Source organism: Panthera uncia, chromosome D4, assembly GCF_023721935.1.
Source record: "Panthera uncia isolate 11264 chromosome D4, Puncia_PCG_1.0, whole genome shotgun sequence".
In the NCBI taxonomy this organism is placed as follows: Eukaryota; Metazoa; Chordata; class Mammalia; order Carnivora; family Felidae; genus Panthera; species Panthera uncia.
The window spans coordinates 31,385,653-31,405,885 of record NC_064807.1 but is presented as its reverse complement, the minus strand read 5'-3'; the positions used below and the strand labels follow the sequence as shown (position 1 = coordinate 31,405,885).

The 20,233-nt window shown below is 40.3% G+C and overlaps 1 protein-coding gene across 1 annotated transcript in view; it reads left to right on the top strand.

The window, feature by feature from the left end:
• GLDC (glycine decarboxylase) overlaps positions 1 to 20,233 on the top strand; it is a 98,549-nt gene that overhangs the window by 7,712 nt on the left and 70,604 nt on the right. The window contains exon 3 of the mRNA XM_049634590.1: positions 13,094 to 13,229. Coding sequence (XP_049490547.1) covers positions 13,094 to 13,229 — 136 coding nt within the window. The remainder of the gene's footprint in view (positions 1 to 13,093; positions 13,230 to 20,233) is intronic.

The window sequence follows — 20,233 nt, the reverse complement described above, 5'->3', positions numbered from 1 at the left end:
TCAGGTCATGGTTTGTGGGATCAAGCCCGCCTCCAACTCAGCACTGACAGTGAGGAGCCTGCTTGGCATTATCTCTCTCTCCCTTTCTGTCTCCCCTACTCTCTCTCTCTTTCAAAATAAATAATAAAAATAAACTTAAAAACAGTAAAGTTTAAATGATATTGATGGAGTGTGAGGCAGGTTGAGGGCAAAATACAAGCTAGCACCCCCCCCTCCCCCAAGTGGGATTATGGGTGATACTCCTCAGGCACTTCTGGCTGCCCAAGTGATAAAGTTTTGGGGTAATGGGGGGTTCGTGAGCTCTGGAGCTGAAGACCAAGAAAGAATTCTTGAAGAGGAAGAGCTGCACTATAAGTGCGGGGGTGGAGGGTGACCATTTTATGGGGTCAGGGGCAGTTTCCAAAGAGACTTTAACATGCTGAAGACTTTCTGGAGGCCTAGCTTTGTCCAGCTAAGGTTGTTTTTCTCTCTAGCAAAGCATTAACATTAAGACAGTAGGGATTCCTGGACTTTAGGAAATGATGGGATTGCCTCTTTCTGGTAAACTGGTGGAGATTCTTATCAGTTTACCATTTGGGTTTTTTTGTCCCTTCCTGTTTTGGGAGCCTAGAGTGTCCAAGGATTATCATACACAACCCACCTGGGGTGGGGAGGGTGCTGTTAGCCTGCACTTTGCCCTCAGCTTGCCCCATCCTCCCTCATCACAAGGACAAAGGAAAGGACAAAACAAATGGTTAAACTGATAGAGTACACCAGTTTACCAGAAAAAGGCAATCCCATCAATAGCCTAATCTCCAGTAACCTGTAGACTGAGTTTCCTGGAGCCCCAACATCACCCCTCCATCGTGATATGGGGAACAAAGGAGAAGGAAATGGCAGATAAAACTAAATTTCCTTATAACCTGCAGCCCATTGACAAATACTTGTGGCAAATATAAGAGTATAACATTTCTCCAGGAACTCCCTACTGTGTTCATGTTAATGCTTTGCTAGGGGGAGAAACAAATTTAGCTTGACAATAGCTAGGCCTCCAGTAATCTGTGAGTCTTTAGCATGTGGAAGTCTCAGCGGAAACTTGCCTGTGGACTTTTACCTTCCCCAAATCCATGGTTTGTAACCAGTTACACTCCACAACCCCAGTGCAGTTCTTCCTGCCCACGGGTCCTGTCCCTGTGCTTCAATAAAATCACCTTTTTGCACCAGATGTCTTCAAGAATTCTTGGCCTTCAGCTCCAAACCCCACGAACCCCACCATCACCCCGGAAGGGCAAAGGGAGGGAGAGAATCTTAAGGAGGCTCCATGCCTAGTGCAGTGCAGAGCTGGCCTTGGGGCTCTATCTCAGGGACTTGATCTCACAACCGCTGCTGCATGGGATATTTAACTGACTGAGCCACCCAGGTGCCCCTGAAATTACTTCTTTAAAATATTTTAAAAACTGACTTTTTGGTGGTGGGGGCTGGGGGGGCGGGGGAGGAAGCTACTATATCCTTTATCTCTTGCTGTATAAGAAGTTACTGTAAAACTCCATGGCTTAAATATTTATTGGACATTTATTATCCTCACTGTTTCTGTGAGTCAAGAATCCAGGAGCAGCCAAGCTGGATGGTCCTGGCTCAGAGTCTTTTATGATATTGCTGCCACATGTTGGTGGATGCTCATCTAGGCCTGGAGGAGCCACTTGCAAGGTGGCTCACTCACAACTGCTGCCAAGTTGGTGCTGTCTGTGTGTGGGAGATCTTAGTTCATCCCCACATGAGTCTCTCCCAAGGGCTGCTTAAGTGTCTTCACATGACAGGTGAATTCCCCCGGAGCCAGTGATTCAAGAGAGAAAGAAAGGCAGGCAGAAGCTATCCTTTTTATGACATAATCTTGGAATTCCTATAGCATCACTTAACACCACTTTCTATTGATTAGAATGAGTTATTAAGTCTGGCCTGAATTCAAGGGAAGGGGAATTAACGTTCACTTAAAAACGTGTGCTTTTTTTTTTTTTTTAATTTGAATATAGTTGGCACATAATGTTACATTAGTTTCAGGTGTACATCATAGTGATTGGACAACTCTATACATTCTGCTGTGCTTGCCACAAGTGCAGTTACCATCTGTCACCATGCAGTGCTATTCCTTATATCATTGACTATATTCTTTATGCTGTGACTTTTATTCTCATGCCATACTCATTCCATAACTGAGAGCCTGTATCTTCTGCTCCCCTTCACCCATTTTGCCCACTCCCTTCCCCTCCATCCCCTCTGACAACCATCAGTCAAATTTGTTCTCTGTATTTATAGGTCTGATTCTATTTTTTGTTTACTCATTCGTTTTATTTTTTTAGATTCTGCTAAAGAGTGGAGTCATATGGTATTTGTCTTTCTCAGTCTGATTTATTTTACTTAGCATAATATATCCAAAACATAAAGAAGTTATACAACTCAATACTAAAAAACAATCAGATTAAATTAATCTGGGGAAGAGGACCTGAGTAGACATTTTTCCAGAGAAGAAATACAAATATCCAACAGGCATATGAAAAGATGTTCAACATCACTAATAATCAGGGAACTGCAAATCAAAACCACAATGAGGTATCACCTTATACCTGTCAGAATGGCTAAAATAAAAAAGACAACAAATGACAAGTGTTGGCAAAGATGTGGAGAAAGAAAAAGGAACACTTTTACACTGTTGGCAGGAATGTAAATTGGTGCAGCTACTCTGGAAAACAGTATGAACTTTCCAAAGAAACTTCAAAATAGAAATGTCATATGATTCAATAATTCCACTAGTGGGTATTTACTCAAAGGAAATGAAAACACTAATTTGAAAAGACATGCACCCCTATGTTTAGCACAGCATTATTTACAATAGCTAAGATATGGAAGTAACCTGTGTCCACTGATAAAATGAATAGGGAAGATGTGGTATATATGTGTATACATACACATACACACAGTGGAATAAAAAAAATGAACAGGGAAGACATGGTATATATGTGTATACACACACATACACACAAAATGGATGGGATCGTGCCATTTACAACAAAGGAGGACCTAGGGGATATGCTATGTCTCCACCCTTTGAAAGGAGGACTTAAAAAGAATGTACAGATGTATTTTTTTACTAGACTTAATTATTTATCTTGAAAAAAAATTTTTTAATGTTATTTTTGAGAGAGAGAGACAGAGACAGAGACCAAGCAGGGAAGGGGCAGAGAGAGAGGGAGACACAGAATAGGAAGCAGGTTCCAGGCTCTGAGCTGTCAGCACAGAGCCCAATGTGGGGCTTGAACTCACAGACCGCGAGATCATGACCTGAGCCGTACTTGGCCGCCCAACCGACTGAGCCACCCAGGCGCCCCTAGACTTAATTTTTAGATCACTTTTAGGTTCAGAGCAAAATTAAGTGTAAGGCACAGAGTTCCCACATACCTCCTGCCTCGAGATAGCCTCCCCCATTATCAATATACCCCGCCCCCCAAAGTGATACAGTTGTCACAACTGATGAACCTCCATTGACACATCAACACCCAAGGTTCATAGTTTACATTAAGGTTCACTCTTGGTGTTGTACATTCTATGGATTTGGAGAAATGTATTATGATGTGTCTACCTCTATAGTATCATACAGAATAGTTTCACTGCCCTAAAAATATCCTGAAGACATTTTTTTCCCCTCCAGACATTGAAAAAAAAATTTTTTTTTAATGTTTATTCAATTTTGAGAGACAGAGAGACAGAATGCAAGCAGGGGTGGGGCAGAGAGAGAGGGAGACATAGAATCTGAAGCAGGCTCCAGGCTCTGAGCTGTCAGAGAACAGAGCCCGACATGGGGCTTGATGACCTGAGCCAAGGTCAGAAGCTTAACTGACTGAGACACCCAGGCGCCCCTCCCTGCAGACATTTTTAAACTACCACATTCATCCAAATTAACACATATTTCTATCATAAATTATAAATAATTTTATCTGTTACAATTATTCAATGTTATCAAAATGAAATCAGTCATATTGTATCACTATATTGTAAATATAGTGTTACTCCTAAGGACTATTATGGTACACAGGTCCATTTGCCCATACACTAAATGTCCCCATCTACTCACTTTTGTCACCAATGGGTTATAAGCTATCATCAAAGCTAATTTTACAGCTTCCTCCGTCTGCTTCCCTTTCTCATTTACTGGGAAGCTTCTATTGAAGATAAGTTACCGTTTTAGGCACTGAGGGTAAGAATCAAGGGGTAAAGGATGATAAAGATATGACCCTGACTATAGGTTATAAATAATAGGGAGATAGATATTGAGTAGCAGTGAGATCTGTAAATTAGGAAGAATGCTTTGGCTGAAGTTAAGACATGAGCAGAGACATGGAGGTATAGAGATAACATGGTTATTTTGATATGGTGAATGACCATGTATGTAGAATATCAGGCTGCCAAAAGGCATAGAAAACAAGGTATGGGGGGGCTCAGAGCCATGATAAAGGATTTATTTTTTCTCTGTAATGAGAAGATAATAACAGTTATTACAGAGGGAAGTGACATGACTGTGTTTTGCAGAGTGCCTCTGATATCAGAGGCAAGGAGACCAGCTGGGAGATTGTTGGAGAGTTTAGAGGTGAGATTTTAAATGTGCATTCATTCAGGTCCACCAAGAAATACTCACCAGGACAATATTAGATATGCAAGAAATTTACTGGGAGTGGGAACAAGAGAAGGCAGGGGAACCTTTAGACTGTGATGCAGATCTGACCCTGGTGGAAAGGGAGAGGGATGGAAGGAGAAATGGCTAGGAAACTCTTAGACTGCAGTACAGATCTAAGAAACTTTTGGTCAGTCCAAATGAGAGTCCTTGAGTCAAAGTTGCCCATGGGAGGGGGTCCCACAGCTTGCAAGAATGGGCCTGCATTAGTTCTCTTGCTGTTGTTAGTAATTGACTGGGAGTAGCCTATGGGGATTATGGTTTCAGTATAAACATGGTGGTTGATCCAGAGACACAGCAGGCGGACTGTCAGTCAATTTCTAGGCTGAATGTCTTGAGGTGATGTAATCTTATTAACAAAAGGAACAGGAGAAGAAGAGGGTACTGGAGGAAGTAGAGATTATGCTCTTGTTTGAGCAGAATTGTGTTTGAGGTGTTCATGGAACATGCATTTGGAAACGTTGAAGCAATAGTCAGAAACATGAGTCGAGAGATGGAGTTCCAGATTTCGTGAGTCTTCTAAATGAATTCATGGGAGTGAGATTTCTTAGAGATGGAATATGGGAAGAAATGTGGAAGCCAGGATGTTGGGAAATAGAGCATGTAAAAGGGAGGCAGAACAGTCTGAGGAGAAATAATTCCAAAGGCTGGAGGTAGGGTGTTCTGTGCCCTATTGTCATATTCTGGACCTTTCTTAGGCATAAAAGGGAGTAAAGTCCACCTGAGGGTGTAAGGACATTCTGAAGTAAGTGTTGAGAGGTTGCCTGTCTGATCTGAGTAAGAGACAGGAAGTGGGAGACTGAACATTAAAGAAAAGTGGGAAGGTCCAGAATAGCTATTGTGAACATCTGTGTAGGAAGAAACCTCATAATTTTACACACACATAAACAGTATTTTTACAAAAATGTAAACAATTTTAGTAAGGATTCTCAATATCTAGAGCATCAACATACTGATTAAGCAATGAAGAAATACAATTTCTGAGATTCTGAAATTATTGCATTAATGAGTTAATGTAGTGCATTATTTCACAGAACTTGCTTAATAGCTGAATTTCCATTTATAAACGTTTCTCTGAGGCCCAAACTTTTAAGGATACAGTTGAACTAAATGTGAGAACAGTTTGTGCATTGATTTGTCATCATGGGATTCTGTGATGGGTGATTATTTATTGTGAATATTGAGCTAGCTATATGTGGGAGTTTAGGTGAGTTTTCATTGCAACACCTTGATCCACCCATATTTTCTGAGCACTTACTATGTGCCTAGCAACCCGCTATGCCCCTGCTCATAAAGAGATTATAATTTAGTGGGTAAGGTTCTGGGTTGGACTATAAATTTCTCCCTATGCCTATTCCTTCTATCTATAAAAAATGATCTCTTTCCTGCAAGCATGTTAAATTGTTTGAATTGGACTCCTAGAACATATTCTTCCCTTGGTTTTGTTCTGCTGGCTATAACAATGTCCCCGCAAGGCAGCAATGAGGAAAAACAAATAATCCAGGACTTGCACTCTGATTCTGATTTCAAATTTACCATTTGGCCTGATTACATAGGTAAACTGGTATTCCAGATAAATATGAATTGTAATGTTTCTCTGTATATTTCTTTAAAAAATGTTCATAGATTAAACGAAAAGATGTGGTGGAGGAGGCCTCTCACAGAATGTAGTGTGACCCAAGGCCGAGGAGAAAATAAGAGACGTGGTGCCCCTTCTCTTCACCTCCCCACTGTGGGATGTTGTTCTGGTTTTCTTACAGCTAGTAGTAAGATCTTGAATCTTATATATGTTTTGAGTGAATAAGAAGAGCTGTAGGGGAAGAGCTGTCTCCTGTGGAGACAAGGGACCAAGGAGCCATTGCAAACAAAGATTGAACTTGCCTCAGCTCCTTTTGACTTTGGAGGTACCTGCTGGATGGCTCTAACCCCTGAGGGTAATGAGGGTCTGGGTGTGATGGTGTGTTAGTTAACTTAGAAAGAAGATGGGGAAGAACCTGGCAGGATTAGGGCCAAGTGGATCAGAGCCCCAAGTCAGGCCTGCATGGTGCTGTCTCAACCACATCTTGTCATGTAGGGTGGGTGTCCCTCTGCCAGTCTCAAAGAGTTTCCAATTCAAAGAGTTTCCATGCATTTTTCTACACTACACAGAGCTTATGAATTGGTTTACCTTCCTGGAATAAAGAGATTCTGTAATTCACAGACTGGTTGTGAAACTATCTTTCATTGGTGGGGAGGAAACTTGACAAGAGGGAGTAGGGTTTATGGGCTGGGTAAGTGGGTTGAAGCCAGGGTGTTATGGGGGAGGGAGAGGGGTGCTGCAAATGATTAGGTGATGCTACCGAAAGGCTACAGATTAGCATGGAATTTGTATACAAACTCCAGCTTCCATTCAGAAAATCCAAAAATGTCCTGACAAATGCTATCTGAATATTCATGGTCTGTTTATCTTGAATGAGAACTTCGACCCTACCCAATTGTTTTCTGAGCAGCTTTGAAGCCAAGGATCTGCAGGTTGGCAAGAAAAATATGCTAAGGCATTCTGTGTCTTAACATGCTGGCCCCAGCTTTCCCCCTCAGTCTCTGGCAGAAAAAGGTCTTTCTGGGCAAATTCAAATATGACTGTGTTGGTTTTCAGTCCTGATGATTTCCTTGGAGACCTTTTCTGAGTATCTTGCCAAGTACACGAAGGGCAGGGAGTGGGAGGGAGGCTCTGACACTGGTTGAGTGACTGTTCTGCGTTGGGTGCTGCTGAATTTCTCGGAAAATGCTCTGTGGACTTTTGGCCACTGTGGGAACTGATAGGTGTCTGCGCTCATAGATTTCACCAAGAAGGATTTTGTTCTGCACATAACATTTTAATTTAATTTTTAGTTTTTGAGTATTATAGAAATATTGTCCAAAATTTTAAAACAAAGATAAATAAGAAAAAGCAAGACCCCTTCAGTCTCCTCTTATTAGTTTCTTGAGAATCATTCAAGAGATATTGTTAATAGATTGCATATACATATGTATTCTCTTTTTAATATAAATGGCAGAATCATATATACTCTCGATGGAAACTTATGCCTAATATTTTTAGATTGTCAAAAACCAGAAGCAAAGCATGGATACATTTTTTTCATATAACTGACACAAAAAGTAATCATGGGGTTATGTGTTAGGGGTGATAGGTTAAAGCATAAGAGGGAACTGTGTGTATGCATGTGTTTTGAAGCCACAAGAATATTAACCCATACAGCCTGCCTGTCTATTCTAATGATATTTTTCCAATTTTTGTCAAAATTCACATACATGAAAAATTATAATCTGGGCCTAGAGTGCATTGAGTATTTAATAGCTAAATTAGTTTATTCCTGTTAGAAAGTATTTATTTAGTGTAGTGGTTAGTACTAAGCCCTCCTTGATATTTTATGTGCTGGTGACAGAAGGGAGTCACTATTGGAAAGTCTCTTACATGGAATTATGTAACAAGAAAGTGTTCATTCTGAATTCTGCAAAGAAGAACAGCAAGAGGAGCAGTGTGAGACCCACCTGTAGATTCTTAGGGACTCAGGGCTCAGGCCACTGAACTCTGTTCTTGGTACATTAGGACCAGGGCATTATGCAATGCTCAGAGGCAGAGTAGTAAACAAGGTCAGAAGCAGGGTTTGTTCCATAAGAAAAGAACTTACTGCTTGAATTCCTGAAGGATTGCCTGGGGACTTTAATGGCTGGGGGTGGGGAGGGGCACAATAGTGAGACTAGCTGCTCCCCTGGGAGGCTATAGGCAAGCATTTGAAGAATGACACTTGTCTCCAAGTGTTTCTTAATGGACACTCCCTTTCTCTTTCTGTCTCATTTCCCCCCTAGTTAGTTTCACTGCCATTCTCATTAAGGAAAACAGTTACTGGAATTGGGTCTGGTTATAGAAGGAAGCTGTTTTTGTCACATTGGAAGGAAGAGTGAGGAATGTGCACTGTTGTGGGGTTTGCTCTGGGGGAGATGGAATCTTTTTCTTCTCTGTCTTGTCCACAGAGCTCTCCTTGGGCTATGCTGCCCAAGGTTTGGATGGCACAACTGCCTCTTTATAATGCTTCTCTTACTAGGTAGGGGGAAAAGACTGCCACTTTACAGTTATAGATCCTACACTATTTTCCCTAGAAAGGAATTCTGTTCCAAGAGAAAGGAATCTAAATCTAGTGTGAAGTGCAGTGGTAGATTTGCATGCTTAGGATTTTGGCTTTTATTTAGACCAATCATGCCCCAAAACTTGCCCTTAGAGACTGATTCTGCTAGGTTCCATTTGAGATAGGTTCAGTAGGTAGATCTCTAATTGTGGACCTTTCCTCTTTCCTCCTTTTCTCAATGTCCATTGGTTGGCATCATTTAACATTGTAATTCAAACTCTGGACTCCTAAATACATGGGGTTGGCTCTTTTGCTAATTGGGCCAAAGTGAGATTTCATTAGTGGGTATGAGAAATGGTGAGCAGTGAACAGACATTTGAAACAATTCAGGCACTTACCCACTAAGCTGTGTGTCTGGGAATGTTTTTTATGATATGTGACTGATGCAGCCTGAGGTCTTGATTTTATCACAATAAAGGAGCAGCTTTGTTCTTCAAGTCACAAACTGCCTTGGTCTCCAGGTGGGAAGTGTCTTCAGGATGAACAATGGATGAGAGAATGAAAAAGGCTTCCACACCATTCTCACTTTGAAAAGTGTGGCCAATTAACTACCCTACTCTTGATGTCTCAGCAGTGTCAATTAGCTTGGTGTACAGAGGACTGCTCATTCTATTAACTCACTTTCTTCCCAAGAGAAGGTAAAATTGGTTGTAAAGACCAGCTATGATGAGAGCCAAATGGGGAACATTTGTGTTAGCCCCAAGCTGAATAGTGGTAGAGCCCATGAGTGCTTTGGCAGTTTGGTCCAGTGAGGACTAGAATAAATCTGTTATAGGATTAGAAACTTCATTGTCTCAAGTTTGATCATTTTCATGCTCTGGGTAGTGTGTGTCTGTGTGTGTGTGTGTGTGTGTGTGTGTGTGTAGTGTGTAAGAGATAGTGGCAGTTATGAGGGATGCTGATAATGTATCTGGAGACCCCAAAATCTCAGCTAGAATGGTGGAGGGATCTGATTTTTCCTTCTGCAGGAAAACCCATTCTCTCATACCTCTTAGCAGAACTGTCCAGGGTAGAGCCCAGTGGGTGCCTCAACTAGAGCCCAGCTCCCCTCTTTCCAGCAGCCTCTGCCACCCAAGCCCTGGTCCTGTCCTGGCCATATGCCTTAAACAGTTAGGAAAAGAAGACATGAACCCAGACTAGCCAGGTACCCACTGCCACATTCCACATCAGTTCAAGGTCTTCAGATAGATATCTATATCCCTTATAGCTGCCATTATGCCTTACACACTTGAATGAAACACTTGAAGAAATTTAAAGGCCCACTGGCATAAGTGAAGAGCAAAATAATTAATTATAGAGAAGACCCAGAAGCATAGAGGTTACTAGCCAAGAGAGCTCCAGATGAAAAATTACGGGAGCAGAGAGGGGTAGTACTCAGTTGACTGCAGCCATGTTATTATGTCTCTGGGGTTCCTCTTCCTGCAATTCCCATTAATTCACTTGATCCTCAGTCCAATTTTTTAAGGGGGGGAAAACTTTAATCACTAAAATAAGAAAAAAAGTCAAGCTTGAGAAACAAGGCTTGTTGATCCTATAGTGCTTCTGTCATTACATGGTGATGTGTTGCTCTATGTCCACATTTCCCTTTTCTTACAAGGACACCAGTCATTGAATTAGGGCTGACCCTAATATATCCTGAGTTCATCTTAACTTGATTACATTATTGAAACCCTATTTCCAAATAAGATCACATTTACAGGAATCGGGGGTTAGGACTTCAACATCTTAGGACACAGTTCACAGGACTTCTTTGCCCATCTCCCTCCTGGACTAATGTACAGGCTTCTTACCATACCTCCCTGTTTCCAGGGTCTCCTCTCTGACCTAGGCACAGTATCATTACAATTTTCTTTCTATAATGTAGAAAAGATCATATTATTTAGTACTCTGTTACTCCTAAACGTTAAACTCTTGATTTGACAGATAAAGTCCTTCACAGACTGTTCTCATTTGGATGCTAGACCTTTTGTCCTCATGACATAATATGGAAAAGGGACCCGTCCCTCTTTTATAGGATCTTAATTGAAGTTGGCCTTGCTGAATAGTGTGCCCGCCAGGCACTGCTAGTCTATCCCATCTCCTAATGGACTTCTCAATCACTCTATCCTAAGACTTTGGTAAGTGATTGGATTTCTTGCATAATTGCTAAGGATGCTATATCTCCTTAGATATTGGTTTATTGAACTTCACATATTCCTAGACTTTCAATGGAATAAGGCAAGCTTGTCTATCATAAGTCAGTTGAATGATATTTACTCATGTAACAAAACTGTCTTCTCTTGGTGCACCTGGGTGGCTCAGTTAGTTAAGCGCCCGACTTCAGCTCAGGTCATGATCTCATGGTTTGTGGGTTCAAACCCCGCGTCAGACTCTGCTGACAGCTTGGAGCCTGGAGCCTGTTTCAGATTTTGTGTCTTCCTTTTTCTCTGCCCCTCCCCTGCTCGTGCTCTTTCTCTCTCTCTCTCTCTCAAAAATAAACAAATTAAGAAAAAAACCCTGTCTTCTCTTTCTTTAACTTAGTCTGGCAAAATGATACATTTCTTGTAAATATATTTCTTGTGAAAGCATGTGGAGTGGGAAGGTAGATTGGAGGGTAAAAGTGCTTTCTTTGAGGATAAAGGAGTAATGAGAGTAATATTCACATAGAGTTCAGAAAGGTTAAAAGAAAGTGAAGCATCCTTCTAGCCAGTTGGCCATTTTAGAGACGGCTTATATTTTTCTCTGATATAGTAACAATAAAATCAGATAATTCTAAGATGTAAGTGACTGAGTCCCTGAGAAGATCTTAAAAGAGCCAGACATTTGCCCAAGTAGTTAAATTTTTAGCAGCATGATGCATCTATATGCAGAAGGGCAGAGAAAGAACCATGTAAGGTCATTTGTATCTGGAAACTATTAGTATAAGTGCTGTACCTGTAGCAGGTCTGTACCTGGTCCAGTAGGGAAAGTGTAGAATCTGTAGTTAGATAAACTGGGTTGTAACCATTCAATTTAAAAGCCATGTAGCCTTGGGTCAGTGATCTTGTTCATTCCTTAGATTCCTTAGCTGCATGAAAAGCATTTGGTGCAATTCTTGGCAAAGAGTAATGCTCAAATGTCAGATGCTATTATTATTTTGTTATTATGATATGAATGACCCCAAATAGGGTCGCACCTGTACCAAAAACTTTGTACTTCCTTTTCAATTATCTAAATGCTCTAATGGGAATTCTGGTTAAAACTGCATCTTTTATGGGGTGCCTGGGCAGCTCAGTTGGTTAAACATTCTACTATCACTCAGTTCATGATCTCACATTTCCTGAGTTCAAGCCCCATATGGGGCTCTGTGCTGACAGCTGGGAGCCTGGAGCCTACTTCAGACTGGGTCTCTCTCTCTCTCTCTCTGTCCCTCCCCTGCTCGCGCTCTGTCTCTCAAAAATGCATAAACACTAAAAACATTTTTTTAACTGCATCTTTTATGACAACTAATATTTTACACTGTTGGGTGAAGAGCTTTTTATAAGTAGCCCTTTCAAGGGTGCCTGGATGGCTCAGTCGGTTAAGTGTCTGACTCTTGGTTTTGGCTCAGGTCATGATCTCCTGGTTCGTGAGTTCGTGCGCCATGTCAGACTCTGCGCTGACAGCCCAGAGCCTGCTTGGGATTCTCCCTCCCCCCCACCCTCTGCCTCTACCCTGCTCGCACATGCTGTCTCTCTCTCTCTCAAAATAAATAAATAACCTTAAAAAAATAAATAAGTAGCCCTGTCAGTGATACAAAGGGAAAAGCATCAGAGTTAGTAGAGGAGTTTTAGAGAAAAATATAGGTCATGTATTTTTAAGACTTATGCCAATATTGGTATAAGGCAATTTAAAAGGGAAAACAGTACTTTACTAAGAGAAAACTGAATTTTTATTTGGTGTAAATACCACAGAAATGTAAAGGAACCAGAGGAAAGTTGGAATGAGGCAAGTGTTAAAATTGGGTAATTCTAACAAAGCCAAAAAAGGGAGCCAAAAAAAAAATTGTGAGGAACCAACTTTGAGGAGTAATTGAGTACTATTTTGTGGATTTTTGAAATTTCTACATTTAGTCCTTAGTGTTGTTAAGGGGTTGATTCTTATATTTTCCAGATAGCTGTTTTCATATATAGGGTATATTCAAATGAAATAAAGGTCTTCAACTATAATTAAAGCTCTCTTTTGCGGTATTTTTTGCCTATAATATTTCTCTCTTTCTTACAATCAGGTGAAAATGAAATCCTTACAACTCTGCATGCCATTTCCAGCAAAAACCAGATCTGGAGATCGTATATGGGCATGGGCTATTATAACTGCTCTGTGCCACAGACGATTTTGCGGAACTTACTGGAGAATGCAGGATGGTAATGTATTAGTTGATTGAATACAGGAATACTGTGTTTTGATTTGCATTATTCCCCTCCATTTTCCCATGCCCTCCTCCCCCTTGGAGCATCAGAACTTATACACTAACACCTACACTCCTGTGTTTTCTCTAACCTCCAGGAACCTACCTGGCTTTCTCTGGTTTGGGAAATTTCCTTACTTAAATGTAAAGAAAATGTTGAGGTTCTTCCCACTTTTATTCCCTTAAAACATTCTAGAGCTCTAAAATGTCGATGGTGTTAATCTGTTCCAATATAATGTTCATTCTGTCTTTGTAAGCACATTGAGCAAGATGTCAACTTGTAGGTGGACAGATTCAGGGCTTTATTCTTCGGAGACACTGGGATTTTAAGGTTATGTCTTTTTTTTTTTTTTTTTTTTTTTTTAAAGCCTATGTCTGAGCTTACTCTGTGAGTCTGAATCTTAGTCCATTGCCTTCTCAGGATTTTAGGAGTGTCCTTTACCTCCTTCCCCCAATATTCTGTGTTCATAATCAATGGCAAAAGCAGACATAGTATTAGGTAAATGGAGATTAAAATATCAGCTTCATTATTTAACACTTTGTAGCGAAAGAGAACACATGTATTCTGTGAACAGGCTCTTCTAGAAACAGTAAAAGAAGGGATGGAGCTGCACATACTCAGTTGCTTGCTCTGTTCTTATCTCACCAATTAGGAAACTCATTCCTATTCTAGGGGTGTGCCTGCTAGTGTGTGTGTGTGTGTGTGTGTGTGTTCTCCCTTGTTCTGCCCACTCTTGCTGCTACTGTTTGCACAACTCTGAAAATGTTTCCCCAACACTTAAGGAAAACACCCAAGTCCACATCCATGCTATTTTGCTATTTTCCGTTGCAGTTGGCTGTATGATAGGAAGAACAAAACAGAGGTTCACATCTCAATACTAAATAAGAAAACACCTTGGATATTTCTTGATAGGCAGAGGTCATGGCTCCAAAGGAGCCTGAGAGCAGACCAGGCCATCTGCTGCTTCTGCCCAGTGGGAAATATTATCTGACTATAGAGGAGGAAAGATGGGGATGCCTGGGCCTTTCTTTCTCTTGGTTTTGGATCACTATCATTACATACACTTTATTTGAAGTGTGAGTGTTTGAATATGAAATTGTACTTCAATTGATGTCTCAAAAGGAATGTATGCACTTATTTCTGGTGTAGAAACAGAAGTGTGGAGGCAATGATAATTCCCAGATGACTTTTTTTTTGAGTTAGTTGCTGTAAGAAATAACTTTTTTTTTTTTTTTAATTATGTAGGCACGTATAACAAGTATGCAGATGCCATTTCTTTGGTCCATAAGTATAGCTGTACTTGAGTTTTATAAAACATCAAATATAAATAACCTGAAACTGTAATAATACACAATTGGCTTCTTACACAGACATACCAGGAAGTACAAGCTGAAAAATTGAGTAAATTAACATGGTTTTACATTAATATATATAGTGCCAGTTAATATTTAAAAATAAGTTTCAAGGGGCACCTGGGTGGCTCAGTTGGTTAAGGGTCGACTCTTGATTTCAGTTCAGTCACGATCTCAGGGTTGTGAGTTCAAGCTCTGTATTGGGCTTTGCACTCACAGCATGAAGACTGTTTTGGATCCTCTGTCTCCCTCTTTCTGCTACTACACTGCTCAATATCTTAGTAAATTATAAGAAAAAGGCAATCTTATCAAAGCCTAATCTCTAGAAACTTATTTACTCAGTTTCCTGGAGCCCCAATTTCACCCTCCCCTCCATAGTGATATGGAGAACAAAGAAAAAGAGGAAATGGCAGATAAAATTCAATTTCCTAGGGCGCCTAGGTGGCTCAGTCCTTTAAGCCTCTGACTTCAGCTCAGGTCATGATTTCACAGTTCTGAGTTCAAGTCCCATGTCAGGCTCTGTGCTGACAGCTCAGAGCCTGGAGCCTGCTTCAGATTCTGTGTCTCCCTCTCTCTCTGCCCCTCCCTAGCTCACACACTCTCTCTCTCTCAAAAAAAAAAAAAAAAAAAAAAAAACAGTAAAAAAATTTTTAAAAACAAGTTTCAATGCTTGGCACCTGATGATATAAGAGGTAAGTTTAATTTCTAGTACTACCAATTATCATGTGAGGATAGATTAAGCAATTGCCTCTGCAATTCAAAGGTAATTATAGCAAGATGTAAAGATTGTCTTTTAGGTTAGCATATGTAAAAAAATCAACTTTAGTAAAGGGAAGGTAGGCTTCTCTGTGGGAAATCATAAGTTGCCCCAATGTGAGCTTTTGCAATACCAAAGGACATGCTCCACAGCAATAAATTTTAAATTTAATTTGAATTATCAGTGATCAGAATTCTCATTTCTATATAATGGCTTTATATAAGTGGCTCTTTACCCGCCACCCTAGGACAGACTATTGAGACATTGATTAATACATTTTTTTTACCTTAAAAACAAATATGTAACCCTCATACCCCCAAAAAACTCAGGAGCTGCCAAAAAATGTACTGTTTTGTTGTAGTCAGCACATGAAGATAGGGCCCTCTGTGGGAGGGAAAGAGCTAACTTCTGAGCACCAGTTAGCAAAACCAGATGAGTTCACACTCCTTTCTGATTTTTGTAATTTTTCATTTCCCTGATTCCACTGAGATCCTGCTCACTCCCTCCCTACCCCCTCATTCTCTCCTTAAAACATCAAGCTACCTCTTGTACACATACCACACCATATACACGCACATATGCACACACACATACAAAGATGCAGACCCATCTAAGAATACACATTTTTTGACAATTTTGGCATTTTGAAAATGTCCTACTTAAACTTTGCACAAAGTGTTCTTAGCACCAGGAATAAACCTGGTGTGGCTACTGTTTATGACATGGGAACTTATACTTGCCTGCATACCACCCACAAGCATAACTGGTTTCTGGAGTCTGTGAGGGGCTGGACATGTGTTTCGCTATCAGTACAGATGACAGTTATCTGCTGCCTCAAGTCCAGACCTGTAGTTCTGAGGAAAAAGGCATTTGTGCGGGCCAGCACAGAAGTTATCCTGGATGTATGGGAGCACAGCACCTTTGCATCATTTTCTGCTTTTGCATGAATGCAAAGCAGACCTGGTTGCTCAGAGTGCTTTGTCCTAGATGCTGTTACTTGTGTCCCATCATTATAGGCGCCAGATCCCTGGCCACAGCTTTTAATTTGAACATGCTCCATTCCTTCATTAGTAAGAGAACAGGAAAGAACTATCAAAGAGGTAGAGTTGTTTGTGTTTTGTTGTTGTTGCTTTGCTTTTGGTATGTGTGAGAGAATGTATTTGCATTGCTGAGGCATGTTTTCCACTATGGTTTTGATAAAAGTTTGAATGATAAACTCCAAATGCAAATGGTCTGTCTCTCTTTCCCCTTACAAAATAAGCCTCAAAAGTACATGAATGAGCTCCAGCATTTCTGAATAGTGGCCAGGGTCCTTCACTCTTGGTGGCCATAGAGAATATTCACCATATTGCTTCCTGGCTGTGAGAGGATGTGTTAATTTACTTTAGGAGCAGCCAGGATTTTGAGAGGGAGCCAATGTTGTTTTTGCTTTTCAGTCCTGGTTTTTGGGCGCATTTTACATATTATTCTTTTCCATTTACTGAAAGCGGATTTGAATCACAGAGTAATATTGTACCTCACCAGCACTGATAGAGAGGGCTGTGCACATGAGATTTCACATTATCATCCTTCTGAATGGTTTCCATAGAGACGGAGCCAACAAATTCCGGTAACGTGAGGTGAAAATAAATGGACAACATAGCTTCAAAAGAATACAAACATTGGGGCTCTTACAAGAAAATTTACATCAGGTCCAGAATTTTATTTTCTGGGGTCCACTGCTACAAATCTTTTACTGCTGATAACATCAGTAACTAATATAAAAAAACTTATATATTTTTTGTACCTATTTCTGTTTTGTGTAACTTTGGCACTGGGATTAAAATGACAGAATCTAATGAATGTTTGTCCTACCTCAAAACCCACCATCATCTTCTTTCTCAATTCTATGAGGAAGTCACAGCCCCAAATCATGAAAATACTGATTATTTTGAATAAATGTTAATGCCAAGTTGAATATATCAAACATCCTGTTTGAGCCAGACAAAATGCCTTCTTGGATGTGCAGATGCTTTAAAAAAAAAAAAAATTAAAATACAACAAGAAACAGAAGTGAATTCAGTTAAATAGTCAGTTGAAATATAGAAAATGTAGAAGCACCCGGTTGGCTCAGTTGGTGGAGCATGCAACTCTTGATCTTGGAGTTGTGAATTTGAGCCCCACATTGGGTGTAAAGATTACTTAAAAATAAAACCTTTAAAAAAGAAAAGAAATAAAGAAAAATGTAGATTACAGACACACTTTCTTAATCAGTGTATTTTGTCTAATTGAAGCATGTATTACAGCAGGCCCCGTGTTAACATTTTTCCCCTGAAATGAGGGTTTTCTAGTATCCTTGGGCCTCAGACTCACTGAACTGAATTTTTAAAATAGATGCTTGTTAAGACCTTTAATGCCAGTTATTTCAGTACTGTAGAAAATGTGTAGACTATAAAGGAAGTTCGCCAGTAAAAGAAGTGGGATCATATGTTATTTTTTTGCAAGAAAAAATTATATCTCTCTACCTTTAGCAGTGCTAATTAGCATCAGCCCAAGTTTGGGCTTATGAAGTGATGAGCACAGTGAGAAAGGATGAGCAAGGGAAGAGAATATTAAATCTCAAAGTCTATTATGAAAGGAACAGCACAGTCTCTGGTATGAAGGACTGTGCTTGGGGAGTGTGGGGTTTTTTCCTGCAGGTAATGGGGAGACATCCCCATTTAAGCAAGGAAGTCAAATACAGCACACGTCTGCACCACAGATATTCAATAGTTTCCTGTTCTAAGGACAGCATCAGGGCAGTAAGGCGATAAAGAACAAGTGGTGGATAGAAGGCATTGGAAGGAAGACTATGGGAATTAATCATTATTTGCTCTCAAAAAAACTGTATTTTCTACCTTGAGAATTGGCAGAGTGCCTTTGAAGGAATAAGAATATTCCGGAAGAGAAACTAGTTTGTTTGGGGGATCTAGTTGGAGGAAGAATAGGCAATGTGAGGCTGACACAAGATGTGATAAATTTCCAGGGGGGAAAAAAAAAACAACTTTCCAAGTAGAAATATCTAATAATATCTGAGTAGAACTATATGTAAATCCTCTTAAAGATCAAAATAGGGGAAAAACACAACTTTTCAAAACAACTAAAATTTAGGTAGGATTTTACCATTTCCAAATGCTTTATATATATTAATCTCCTTTGAGTGCAAAGAAAACATGATATAGATGATGTTATCACCAAGAGAAATTGGCAGAGAGATTTAGTTACTTGTCCCAGTTCACAGGTAGTAAGTTAAAGAATTAAGGTTGAAACCCAGGGCATATTAATATTTAGTGTCATGATAATGCAGAGAAATCTGTGAATCATTATACTACTTAAGAGTACATACAGATATGTTCTTTCTGGAGAGGGACATGGCAATATATACTGAGAACCTTAAAACTAGTTTTCATATACAATTCAAAATTCCACTTTTAAGAAATTATCCAAAGGAAATAAGACAAAGAGAAGGCTGTTCACTGTTATGCTATTTCTTTTTTTTTTTTTTAATTTTTTTTTTTTAAGTTTATTTATTTTTGAGACAGAGAGAGACAGAGCATGAACGGGGGAGGGGCAGAGAGAGAGGGAGACACAGAATCGGAAGCAGGCTCCAGGCTCTGAGCCATCAGCCCAGAGCCTGATGCGGGGCTCGAACTCACGGACCGCGAGATCGTGACCTGAGCCGAAGTCGGACACTTAACCGACTGAGCCACCCAGGTGCCCCACTGTTATGCTATTTCTAATATTTAAAACACAAAGCAATATTTAATTTGAAGGGAATTTATGGTAAATAAAATGATTTAATACCACATAACAATTAAAATCATGTTGTAGAATAATGAAGTTATTAGAAATTGTCCATGGAATAATGTTAATGAAAATCAGTATAGAAAAAATCAGTATAGAAAATCAGTATTTTCTCAAATCAGTATAGAAAAATTTACAGGAGCCTACCGGAAAGGGTCCGAGATAGGGTCACCTTTAGGGGTCAGGAAGGAAGGGCTTGGTCCTGGCAGCCGCGGCACGAGGTGGTTCGAGATTCTTCCCGGGATCGGCATCATGGTAGTGTGCTTGGTCATCCCTGGCATGAGCCACTGCGTACATCCACAGGTTCTGTAACGAGGGCAAGGAAGAAAGGGTTGCCTATTATCCGTATCAGTGGAGTCTGATGCAAAGAGATAGGCACATCTCTGGAGTTAATCGTTACTATGTGTCAAAGTGTTTGGAGAATATTGATTGAAGAAGCCTTTTCCTGACTGATGAAGAATAATTCAGTTATGCTCATCTGCCCTTTCTAGAAGGTAATGCAGTGTATCAATGTAGTACATAATAAAAACAAAAAAGTAAAATTAAAAAAAATAAAAAGAAAAATGTACATAGGGCATAGTCTTACTTTAAATATAAATATGGGGGCACTTGGCGTGGCTCAATAGGTTAAGCATCCAACTCTTTATTTTAGCTCAGGTCATGATCTCACGGTTTTGTGGGGTTGAGCCCCATGTCAGGCTCTGCCCTGACAGTGTAGAGTCTGCTTGGGACTCTGCCCCTCCCTGGTTGCTTGTACTCTCTCTCTTTGAAAATAAAAATTTGCTATTATTTTTTTAAATGTTTATTCATTTCTGAGAGAGAGAGAGAGAGAGAGAGAGAGAGAGAGAGAGAGGCAGCGTGAGTGGAGGAGCAGAGAGAGAGAGAGGGAGACACAGAGTCCAAGGCAGGCTCTAGGGTCTGGGCTGTCAGCACAGAGTGTGATGATGCGGGGCTCAAACTCACAAACTGTGAGATCATGACCTGAGCCAAAGTTGGTCACTTAACCAACTGAGCCACCCAGGTGCCCC